The 12,692-nt window shown below is 36.7% G+C and overlaps 1 protein-coding gene across 1 annotated transcript in view; it reads right to left on the bottom strand.

Annotated features, from left to right (window-relative positions):
- The window catches only part of DOCK8 (dedicator of cytokinesis 8), a 73,863-nt gene extending 69,700 nt beyond the window's left edge, over positions 1-4,163 (bottom strand). The window contains exons 1-2 of the mRNA XM_031054319.2: positions 4,128-4,163; positions 847-1,022 (exon numbers count right to left, since the gene is read on the bottom strand). Coding sequence (XP_030910179.1) covers positions 847-974 — 128 coding nt within the window. The 5' untranslated portion in view covers positions 975-1,022; positions 4,128-4,163. The remainder of the gene's footprint in view (positions 1-846; positions 1,023-4,127) is intronic.
- Positions 4,164-12,692: the final 8,529 nt, after the last annotated feature.

Here is a 12,692-nt window from a genome sequence, read left to right as displayed (position 1 = left end):
GCTTGGGGCTAAAGTAGTGCTGCCTTCATGTTTATCTGGCTGTTACTGCTTGCAAAACTCACTAGGCTTTTGTGGTTCTATCTGAAGATACCATTTACAGTGAAACAGCCCTTATAGAGTGTTTTATGTCCAGTAGGACTCTCCCAAACCACATCAGAAGTTCTCCAGTGCATACCTTTTTCTCAGTCTGAAAAATTCTGTTGCTCATAGTTTTTCTGTGTCTCAAACCAGCTTAAATATTTACAGGATGGTTGAGCACCAGTATCAACATATGCTACACATTCTAATTTAAAAGTTGTTAAAAATAGTGGAATTATTTCATTAATGTCAGCCTGAAATCAAAAGTGACTCCTAAATTAGAAATTAACACTTCCCTCTGCCCCCAAATCTTGTGAAGTATGAACTATTTCTCTCCATTTAAACAAGAAAGGTATTGAGAAAGAAATGCTTAGTGATCTGATCTATGTAACATATAGCTGAGGGGAGCAAACAGGAAAGAGAAAAAACCCCTCAATCCTATGCTTACTACATAATCAGAATCAACTTCCACCTCTGGGATCACAGATACAAAATGATTTTTCATACTATCCTCCTGCCCTTCTTTACTCTTCTTCTGGTCTATACTTACCTCACTTCTGCTGCTACCACCTAGCTCAGGCAGCTCTGTATGGGCTAGCATAACTTTCAGTGTGCAAACAGGCCTAACTGAATCAATGGCAAAATTTAAATGTTGAAGTTCAGCAAGTGCATAATGGCTGGATGGATGGCAGAGTGAGGAGTCTGGGTCAACATCTTCAAAACTATTTTTAAACCTGCAGCATTTCAGAGGGAGGTAGAGTCTCTTACCCATCTTCTGGCATAGAGGGTTGCAAAGTCCTGCACTCTTTGGGTGTAAAGACAATATCCAAGTCATCTTCAGGAAAGTCACCAAGTTCTTGAGCTAGTTCCGAGTCCAAGTTGTTCAGCTGTGTCATTAGGAAGCCTTCAAAATCTACTGGGTCTACTACGTCATAAAAGGAAGGCTAATAGAAATAAAGAGACATTTATTTTAGCAATGGAATGTTTTGTTGTTGTTTTTTTTTCTTAACCAGTGTAATTTAGTCTTATTATTTAATTCTTCAATTTTAATTAAAGAATTACCATTATTTATTAAACATCAGAAACAGTCTTCTAATCTCATTTAATGCAAGAAGTTGCAAATGGAGTTTTCAGATGAAATATGAAACAGAACAAGAAAGAGAACAAAGAAAGAACAGTTTTAAAACAAAAAGAAATAGAAGATATTACATCTAAATCTAAAATTGCATTTATTTTCTCCCTTGAGCTTTCTTAGGTGCTGGTGGAAAGGCAGCCCGGAGATGTATTCTGCTAGAACCCTGTGAACTCAGTCCCCCTTGTCCAATCCGCAGAATTAATCAAGGTTATATGCAGTTTAATTCCAGCAGCAGTGAGTAGGAATAGCAGAAGATTGGGCAAGTGACCAAAACAATAGTGACACCACCAGTTGTCAGGAAGCTGCCAATGGATTCTCCAGCACATGTGATGGAAGGCACTACCAGTAGCAAGAGCAAGACAGCAAGTCTCAGATGTTATACTGAGCTAAAGACCAACTATAAGCACCATAACTGCCATCATAAAGATGACACTTGTTTGATGCGCTGCGCCTGAAAGATTCTAACTACTAGAAACATTGTGCTTTCAACTCCAAAAAAATTTGAGGCAAGATACACCCAGAATCAGCAGAAAATATGATTTTCTATCTCTGCAAGTTACTGGCTTGCTCCTTACTAGAGTTTTAATTTTACTGGATTTTTCAAGGGTTAGTACAGTAACTACACAAAAGATTACATGGATCTGCTAAAGCTGTTATTGAGAAACCTTAGATATCCACTGTTTCTACAGAATGTTGCATTGCACCTTGACATAGAGCAGTTGTATCTGACTACATTTAATGAGCTATTCTTACGCAGAACGTCTGACCAGAACAAAGTTAAACAAATACCAGCTCTGCTATTCATACACACTGTGAAGCTGTCTCTTTTGATCTGCTTAGTGATAAAAGCAGAAAATCTTGTTTGATATCATACCTAGAAATGTTCCATATACACATAAATGTGACTTCATATGTTAAAAGTATGTTATTATTTGTATAGATAAAATTAAAATTTCTTTACTTTTTATATAGCCAACAAAACATAGGCTGTATATGTTTGGAAAAACATCTGTCCAGCTGAGTACAGAAACCAGCATATCATAACATTAATTTTCCTGACAAGTAACAAAGAGATCTAAAATTACAGCTTTAGAAAACCTGTATTCTATTATGTTCTGTGGGCTGCAGAAAGGTTGAGAACACTTCAGTGCAGTAAGAACACTGAAAAATAGAGCATTAGAATAATAGCATTGGAATAACTTTTTACTATGAAGAAGAATTCTAGCAAAAAAATAGGTATAAAATTATTCTTGTCCATAAAAGCAAAGGGTTGCATTATCCAAATACCTTTCTCAAGACTACCTTCCTCAAGACTACCTTCTTAAGCTGCCAGCAATAAATAGTCTGTATATAGATCCAGTAATCTACCTCCATGGTGCTGTTGATGCAGTGTGGGGAAAATGAAGCACCTAATGTTCCTGGTATCAACTACCTTTATATTAAATGTTATTGTGGCTCCTGTCTCACCCAACACACATTCTGGAGCTCCCCTGCTTAAACTCCAGTGTTCTTCATCAAAAATAAAACCCATGAGCCAAAATCACGAAGTCTTCACTTAGGGAGTCCTATGTCCCCAAGGAAACTTATGGAGGTACAGGATTTTCACCTGAGCATGAACTGACCTCTGCACATGACAATGTTACACTCACAACATTATGAACTTTAGCTCAATATGACAATAAGGGATTCCACAGTTTATGAAACATGTAAAGGTGCTCAACAATGGCAAAGCTGTAACTATAATGGCTCATACGTATTATGCCACATTGGTCACTGGAGATTCAAAGATGAGTTAAAGCTGATTAGTGGTAAATTAAAAGTTTTGGAGCCTTTTTAGTGTTTTTGAACTATAAATGAGAAAGTAATTCAGCTGCAGAAACATCTTGCAGAAAGTGAAGGATGTTTAGAAGAAATGTTCTAGAAACATCCAGGAAAAGCAAACCAATCTAAACTTTTGAAAGAAAAAATGGATGTAAACACTCCTGTAAATGATGTAGTAAGAGACCTCTGAACACAACCAACCACCACCCCCCACCCCAGGTTCCCCTTTTATAGGGAAACTGTATTGGTCTCTACATAAATAAAGCCCTAAGCTCACCCCACTGACTGTGTATTTAAGGGAGTAATCAAATTCCCTAAAAGCACATTTGGAAAAAATTTATCTCTTTCTTTGCTCTTTGTATCCAAATGGAAAACTTAAAACTGACAGTAAGTCCGGCAAATTATGAGGTGAACAGCTGAAGAAATATTCTGTGCTGTTAATAAATTTTTAGGTTAAGCACTAACTCAGGTTTGTACCTAGTGTAGTGCTATGCTGGTTTCAGCTATAACAGCCATTTTTATTCCTTCCTAGCCGCTGGTCTGAGAATAATGCTGATAACACACCAATGTTTTCAGTGTTGCCAGCATGCCACATCAACTGTTTTGAGTAAATAGTGATCTTTGTTAGCTACTGATTTTTACTGTCAGCATAATACAATAAGATTAAAGTAAAAGAGCTTAAAGTATACAAAAGCATATTACATCTTTTCACTTGCTGAAGAGATAATGATTTACATGCATAATACAATCTAATGTTTGATTAAGCGTTGCTCTTCGTTTCATAAATAACACATCTCCGTTCTGACAAGTCACATTTCATTATGTCTTCTAACTTTTTCCAGTTGAAATTTTAATAATAATCTTTAGTCACAAGAAATGTGTGCTTTTGACTACCATAAATTAGGCACAAATGTAAAAAAAGTGGTGAAAAAGGTAAATGCAGATGGGGGGTAATTGTCTCCCTAGTGCAAATTATCAAAGGAAACAGAAATACTGTTTCAAGTGAAAAGCAAATACCCCTTTTCACACATCATACAAGTGTGCAAAACAATTATTCTATGGAAAATGCCAAAAATCATTACTGCAAACATACCTTTTTAATGATGATGGATTAGCAGCATGTAGATTGTGACAGCACACAAAATGGCAGCTATGGCGTAGCACTTGGTAAATGAAATGTTATCAAGTTTCTCAAGAGCAAAAGCAGTTATCTGCATGTAGAAGAAGGGACCTAGCCTCCCCAGGCTGAATAACCGAAAGGAACAAGTTAAAACCACAACATTTCAGATTAAGGAAGTGAGTAGTGGCAGGAGGCCCTGACACACAGGAAGTAACTGCTTACATCTAGTGGCTTATATTTTTCACAGTCATTGGTGCACAAAGACTTTTCCTGCTTCTACTTACTGGGTCTTAAAAAAACCAAAGAAAAATTAAAAGGGCAGGAAGGAGAGTATCAAAATCTTAGTTTTATTTATGGCATAGTATGTTTGCAGAATACCCATCCTCCTGAAAAGCTATTAAAAAGATATAGCATTTTTTCCCTTTGTCATAAGGGCAGCATCATATGGTCTGACTTCTTTACAGTGGGATTACACATGGAAGGCTGAAGATGATTCGGAGACACGTAAGAGTTGATTCAATCATACCCATGCCAATCAGGGCAGATTTTGGCATTTTTCACTTAAACGTGATTACTCTACAGTGCTGAAAAACATGGTAGTGTGTTGACTCTACTGCTAGCTCTGGAAATTGAATTAAGCCATGCTAGCTTAGCCTCTACCTTCCTTGTTTTCTCTTTATTCATTGATCTCCTTTTGCAGATTATCTGTAATCACCACACAATGCATTTACTTGAGAGAGTTGAATATTTCCAGCAAGGGAAGGATGCGGTATACTCCAAAACTTACTAATTAACTTTGATTTATAGTAGTATGAAGAAAGTCTGTCTATTTTAGGTTTCAAGGACTATTCCAGGCTTTCTCAAACATGTAATTTCCTCATTTTACCAGGGACTATTTTTCAACAGCTTCAAGCAGAAGTTAGTAGAAAGCAAGACAGTTTAAGAAGATCACTTAATTTACCCTAGAAACATTAAACAGAGTAGAAGTTAAACCTTTGTAAAGAAGATAAATCCAGAACTTACCAAATGAAGAGTAGAACAGCCAGGGGTACTTAAGCTTCGTTGACAGAACTGTGCAAAGCCTGGCTGGAGAGTAAATTGCTTTCTTATTTCTGCAGAGGAGTGCCTTTAATTAAGCAGAGAAAAACCTTTATAATTACAATTATCCCCATCCAAATTCCAACTTCCAGACTTTGCCAGTTTGTCCTGTGTTTAGAAATGTCCCAGGGTTTAGCAATGTATTTGGATGATGTTCTAGACTTCTCTTGTTTTGTATGTGATGCAAACCTCAGAAAACATTCAAAGTCCTATATAATTAAAATTCTGACACTCTTCCAACACGTTTTTATCATTATGTTGCAGCCCTGGCATCCGGGAAAGGCTATGCAAGAAATAAAAACCTTGCCCTTAAGTGAAGTCTGACTGCAACCTGTACAACATTACTTGTAGATTCGCTATTGCAAAGCAAAGATACAGAAGAAAAATACACAGAAAGAAAAATTAATATCCTAGAGGCAAATATTTTAATGACCTAGCAATTGGTCAAGGGATAAAACCAAGACAGGACACCGAACAGTGAAAGCCCAGACAGGTTAATGCAGTCTGCTATGAAAAGCACAAGATAATCAAAGTATGAATTTAAAAATCGGCTTATACTGTATCAGTTGCCCATTTGAGGACAAGTCTTCTTAAATGATAACTAATTTGTTTCCATGCGAACAGAAAGAGGCCAGTACTGACTTCCTCAAAAATCCCACACTGATAGTACAGTTGTGTATACCCAATCTAAAAATGCTGCGATCACACTAGCTTGGACATTTCTCATGTAAACAAATCAATTATTATTTAACACAATTTACAAGCAATTGGCCATGAAATGGCAAACAAAAGGTCTACAATATATTTTAAAAATACATGTTTTAAAATAAAGAATATGAAATACATGTTCAGGACAAGATTGCTTTTTAAAAAACAAGAGGCATTTAAGCAGATTCCAAGGGGAAAAAGAAAAAAAAGGGAACAAACCCCAACTCAAAGCCTACAGGGCAGCCAACTTGGAGACAGGAAAATACAGAGGGAAGAAGACTTTCTCTTTTATATGAGACTCTCTTCCAACTCCAGCAAGCATTAACAGGCATCTTAGAATTACCAGATGCCACAGGATAGGTTGCTTGGTTGATCTTAACCTTTCCTCCCCTGTGGCCTCTTGATTTCTACAACTACTATATCTATTCTGTGACAATATTACTACTGCTTTTCTTAACAAGCATGACAAAATCTGAACTCTGATCAATGCTGTTCTGCTCATGTTAAGAGACAGGCATCTACTTTTTTGCTGTTATAAAAAGAAAAGCTGCTTGTATATCAAGATTACTGCTACTCATCTTCCCACTGCAAATAATCTCTGATCGTGTATGTATGTAGCAAACATACAAAACTCTTATTCAACATTATTAATTTCCTTCAAACTGAAAGGTTCCTATCCTGTGCAGATGTGTCTGTTACTGATGTAAATAATAGATGTATCAGCAGATGCTGGCTTAATGCATGTTAAAAACTGTATTATACTGTATTGTAGAATTTGCTGCTGTAAACAGTGATATAAGACATCTCCTATTCACACCAGACATGGGGTCATCAGATTCTTCAGAGAGGAAATGGTAAGAATTTTCATCTGCAAAAGAGGAAGCATGCATGTAGATGAAGGGCAAATTTGCTGTCGGGTAAAAGCCTTTGCAAGCCCAGCTAAATGAGAGGAAATTTGTTTCCCAAAAGCACTGCACGAGTTACAGAGTCTCCCAGGTATTCAAAAGAAAGAACCCGCAAATTAAATTGGTCCAATGGCAATTGGCAGGATCTACTAGGAACAGGTAAAGGAAAGACACAGCTGCTAAAAAATGCTAAACTAAAACCATGGAGAAAAGGTGGGTGTTATGGTCGGAGATGAGTGGTCCACATTAACCACATGTGGAGCTAGGTTTTGTGCCAGCTTCTATTCCAGCTTCTATGGATGCTGCAGTCCACCTATGCTATGGACATAATTTTACCCTTCCTGCCAGTACAGCAGCCTTGTCTGATTCCGAGAAGAGCTTTACAGTCACCCTCAGAAGCAAGGATGATCTAGTTTTGTGCTAAAACACAGTAAGGGAAGAAGGCAAGTGATGAAGCATGAACACAAAGCAGGCACTGAAAAATGTAAGCAAAAAAGGGTAACTGTATCTCCAGAAAGGGGGACTCAAATAGTCATTACCAGTCATCTGGTCTCTAACACCCAGAAAGGTAGTAGGGCAATTTAAACAACCAACTTATAAGTAGCTGGAGTATCAGATCCCAAACTGTGGTCTCCAGCTGAAGCAATGGAACCAAAGAGACCATGAAATCAGATCAATTGACATCAAAGTGTATATCACCTTACTAATGACTGTTTATTGATAGTCTCATGATAAAGTGAGCAGCTACAAACTGTGGTCTGCAGTCAGCTACTGTCCAAAAAGTTTGTCAATTATTGGTTATTATTGGCAATTATTAGGATGAATATCCAATATGGATTTGCCAAAGGGCAGTCACATAAAATCAATCTAAATCTGTTTTGTGATAATTTAACTGGATTGAGTAAGGCACTTGATAGTGTCCCTCATGACATTCCTATACGCAAAGTAAAGAGAGAGTGGTTAGATGGAATCATCACAGATGCTTTCAGAACATATTCAAGGCACAATAATAAATAGGTCAACAGAAGATTGTGAAATGATTTCAAATGATGTACTACTGTGAGAAGTACGTTAATTTTTACTCAGTCTAGTTCCAGTCCATATTTATTTTAAAACATTGATGATAGTATAGATACCATAGTAATAAAATTTGTGGATCCCATCTACAGTTGGAAAGAGTTGTGAAGGTACTGAAAGGCAGGACTAGCATGCAAAATGATCTTGCATTTTAGAAACATTCTGAAATCAGCACATCTAGTTCCAATAAAAATAATGTGAAGCCCTAAAGTTAAGAAAAAAAATAATCAAATGTAGAAATACAAAAAGGGAAATATACTGTCTACAGAAATAGCCATGCCTCAGAAGAGTGTCTGAGAGAGTATACTGGGACACTTAGCAACAAAGTACCATAAGTGAGGAAAAAGAGAAGTTATTTCTGTTTATCTAAGCCAATGAGACAGTGCTAAGAGTATCACACAGTAAATCAAGTTTACATTTTCAAAAGACAGCAGTTAGCATGCTAAAAATCTGGGAAGGAAGACCTGTGAGGAAAGACTGAAAAATATAGATGTGTTACAGAAGAGATTACTGCATTGTCATCAACTGTATAAAAGGTAGCAAGCTGTAATGAAATCAGTGAGTAGTTCATGTCTATAAGGAGAAGAAGAAGTAATCTGCTTAAAGAGAAGCAAGAAAGATGTAACAAGCTATTAAGAAAAACATTCCCTCTGCAACCACAGCAAGACACTGGAAGTGGACATTTGGTGGTGCCATAGTGACAATAGCACACTAGTGTTACAAATTTTGTCACTGAACTACCTAGAGAACAGCATCTGGGCAACTGCAAGCTTTTCAGAGACCAGCAATGGGACTCAGCGTTATTAGTAGCTCTACAGACCTCCCATGTTTGCACTTGTTCCTTTTTTTTAGGATAAACAGGAAACACTAGCTGAAAAGGAAAAGGTGAAGCTTGGGGGAGGATTTGTCCACAAAAGTCACTGCTGTATTTGCTGAATTCACAGTAAGCCAGTGTTTTCATGGCATGAGGCAAGATGGCGTAAATCTGAGGAAAGATGGGAAATGATGGCAGCCCAAAGGTTTTCTGGACTGTTTAGATCCTTGTCTGCTCCATGGTGTTGGAGCAAAATAACATCAATTGAAATTCACTGTTCCACTTTGTGTTTCCTTGGGCCTACATGAATGCCAATGCCATACTCCTCAGCATTAATCTCAAAAAAAGTCAGAACTCACCAGACTTACTGATCCACCCAGACGGGACTGGAGGGTAGCCCCAAAAAATCAACCCCCAAACAAACCCTCCCAGTGCTGCTTAATCAGAATTGCACCAATGTCTGCCCCACTGGTAGATGTAATCCTCCAGCAGTCCTCTTGAATTGTTAACAAAAAGTAGACACATAGTCTGTATTTCACAAACTCTCCAATGTAAATGTACTGTTTGCATAAAATATTAAAACAGTGTAACCAAAATAACAGACAGCACCTGCAGGTTCTTAAAATAAATCTAACTTGGTCAAATTCTGAGTTGTTTCTCAGGGCACAGCTGATTGCAGTATTGGGGACTTGGAGATTTGGGTTATTGGTTGAGCCTAGATGGGGTATCAGGAAGGGAAGGTAAAATAGCCATTTATTTCACTAACGTAAGTAAATTATGTCAGTAAAATAAGTTAACATAAGTTAGATCTGTGCAGATCGCTGCTGGGTTCTATAATTAAAATTATAGCAATGCTCATTATGCGGAAAGCTCTGTAGTTCCACTGTAAATTCTGCTCAACAATATAGTTATTTGAAATACGCAGTTTAAAAGCAGGCACAGTGGGTGTTTTCTAGTATGTAGATAACATGAAAACTTAAACACAGAACAGCAATATAGAAATGTAAGAAAACAAAGAGGGATCAGCTTTAAAGATATAAACTTCATAAGAAAAAACGTGATTTTGTAAGCATACTTTACATACCTAGTAAATCAAGTTATCCAAAGCTACCTACTATCACAAGTTACCTACTAGAGGGATGCAGGAAGAGTAATCCTCAACACCCTTACAATCCCTTCCAGCAGACTCTGAGGAACAGTGAATTGTCCTCTGCAAGAGCTGCATACACAATTAGACAGCAATGAAAGACTGAAAAAAATGAAATAGAGATTGCAAGAACTATCGCCGAAGATGGAGAAACAGTCATATTCAAATGTATACAGATGGCAGAATCATAAAGTAAGATAGTGAAAACTTTTGCCAAACAGGTAAAATATTCTGTCTTAGCTACCCTGAGGAGTAATCCCTTTCATCTGACATTGACGCAGAAAATTCTCAACTAGCTTTTCTTCTTTTTCTTTTTCGCCTAACTTCTCTAGTCACAACTTAAAACAAGCAACAAAAAACTCTAGAAGAGAAAAACCTAACAACTCCCTAACCTCCTCCTTCACTCCCACACACAAACACACACAAAGTTCTGGGCAACAATCCAGACCTTTAACTAGCAAATATGGGAATCTTGCTTAGAAGTCCTTTTGTACCACCAGTGGAACTGCCTGCTTTTCTTCTAAGTTTCTACTTAGTCCATAAGGCACCAGAGCTCTGCTTTGTTAATCACTGTTTACAGCAGTGGTTGATCTGAACTAGCTGCTACTTCCTTGATGGCTTGGGTAGGTGATATACCCTATGGTACACCCCTTTTTAGGGGTCTACCATATTAAGACTGTATATAAGCTAAAGCAATAAAGATCATATTTGGGACATTTGAAATTTAATTGCAATCTACTCAAAGGAGGTGGTGCAGGAACAAAGAAAGATGTCTAGAAGAGGAAACTGTGAACTTTGTTATGGTGGCAGCTTGTTACAAAGTAAAACTGGCAAGAAGTCCATTTTTCTTTGAGTCACAGGTCACGTATGCCATTCATTCAGTGAAGATTTTTCAATGCCACTCAGCTGTGCTGTTTCTCCATCATCAGCAAGAGACATAAGCACACATCAAAATTAATTTCTTAGTCCTGGTATTGCAGGAAAAGGTCAACCATATTTTCAGTACACAAAGGAACTGAAGACTTGGGATCCTGTCCTTGTGAAACATGCTTTTAATAACTGTGATATGGGCAATTTCAAAAGCATTAGTGATCATACGTGCCCTCTTCCTTTTATACTGTGACTTGAAATGTAGTAGAAATATATCAGTTTGCACTTTTAGACTTTTGTGTTCTTTGCACTATCCTATCAGTTCACAACTGGGTAATTATGAAACAAATGCAAGGATTTGTCTTTCAGCTCATATGCATTATCTGAACTTCACAATGACTTCACTGAGAAAGTGCTACAATAATGCTGACAATTTTGCAAAACGCAGCCCGATTTTTAATAGTTTATGTGTTTTATTTTCTTCCAAACAAATATTAATAATAAATGTAAAAAGATGAAAGTCAGATATAAAGAATAATAAGAAAGACAATATAAATATTATTTTAGGGATTTTTTTCTTTTTGCTCCCATAGGGTTGATTTAATTTTTATCAAGGTCACAGTTGGCATTTTTATCAACAAAGAAAAAAATGTGTATTTTACCTCTTTCATGACCGACAATATCAAAGAAATTTATAATATATATACACATATGGGTCTTTAACACTGGGAGTATTTCAAAAGCTGAAGAAGGAAATAATGAAAATGGCACAGAACTCAACAAATAATTTGTGTTAATATTGTGGTTCCTTGTTTCCTGAGAACACAGATTTGTGGAGCTTTGGTGTCACTTTTCTGTAAGAGAAAAACTATTAACTTTTTCTTTTTCCCAGTTACTTTTCAGAATAATATTTTTTCTTTAGAGCTGTAACTTAGGCAGAAAATGTGGTATATTTTATTAGGGCAATATAACTGAAAATAGCATGGCCCAATTTTAAGAACGTGAAGAGGAACTGACATTTTTAGAACACAGAGTTGTGATTTGATTTCAGTGCGAGACAGAGCAGTAACTAAGATACACTAGAAACCTGGATCTTCCCCTCACACTTTTAAAAATAAGAATATCCACAGAATCTGGCATATGTTAACAACTATGCTGTTAAGAAGAATTTATTTTTGTGTCTGCTGGCTATCACTACAGGTACAAATTCCATTCTCTCAAAGACACATTTGGATGATACAAGACATTTTATATCGTAAGCTACAAAATAAATTTCACTTTGCAATTCACCTGGAAAATTTCAAGCTTGGGGAAAGGTTAAATTTTACTCTAACAATGTTCTAAACATGAAGTTTTGTTATTATAATGACTGCAAAGATAGAATTGTAAAAATTGCAAAATTTTGAGCGTGTGACAACTGAAATAAAATGTACTCTTACCTAACCTACTTTGCTTGACTTTAGGGAAAAATATGAAGTCCAGGTTTGCTGACTCCTTTATAAAAAGTCTCCAGGTCATTATTATTGAAGCTCAGGAAACTGCATGATTCATCATGTATTCTACACAGATCTTGAGAAAAAATATTGTGGACTTTCTATCTGAACTTGGCCCAAAGACTGATCTAGGCCTGGACCTATTTTTCTGTAACTGCATTCATGACAGCAAGCATTGAGTATGTCATCAGGTAAGCACTTTTCACAGGCTATCCTTTTTCCTCCTGCTACAGATAATGCTATAGTCTAGTGAGTGGTTTTCAAATCAAATTAAAAAAAAGAATCATGTCAGAATAAAAAAACCAAAAAAACTATGCTGAACTCTGCTCATGAACTGTAATTTTTAATGACCGTAAAACCTAAAAGCAGTGGAGAGCATAAAATACAACATTAAATATTTCCTCCTTGCTGGTTTGCACTTCATGT

Source organism: Melopsittacus undulatus, chromosome Z (genome assembly GCF_012275295.1).
Source record: "Melopsittacus undulatus isolate bMelUnd1 chromosome Z, bMelUnd1.mat.Z, whole genome shotgun sequence".
In the NCBI taxonomy this organism is placed as follows: Eukaryota; Metazoa; Chordata; class Aves; order Psittaciformes; family Psittaculidae; genus Melopsittacus; species Melopsittacus undulatus.
This window is presented reverse-complemented; position numbering and strand designations above follow the sequence as displayed.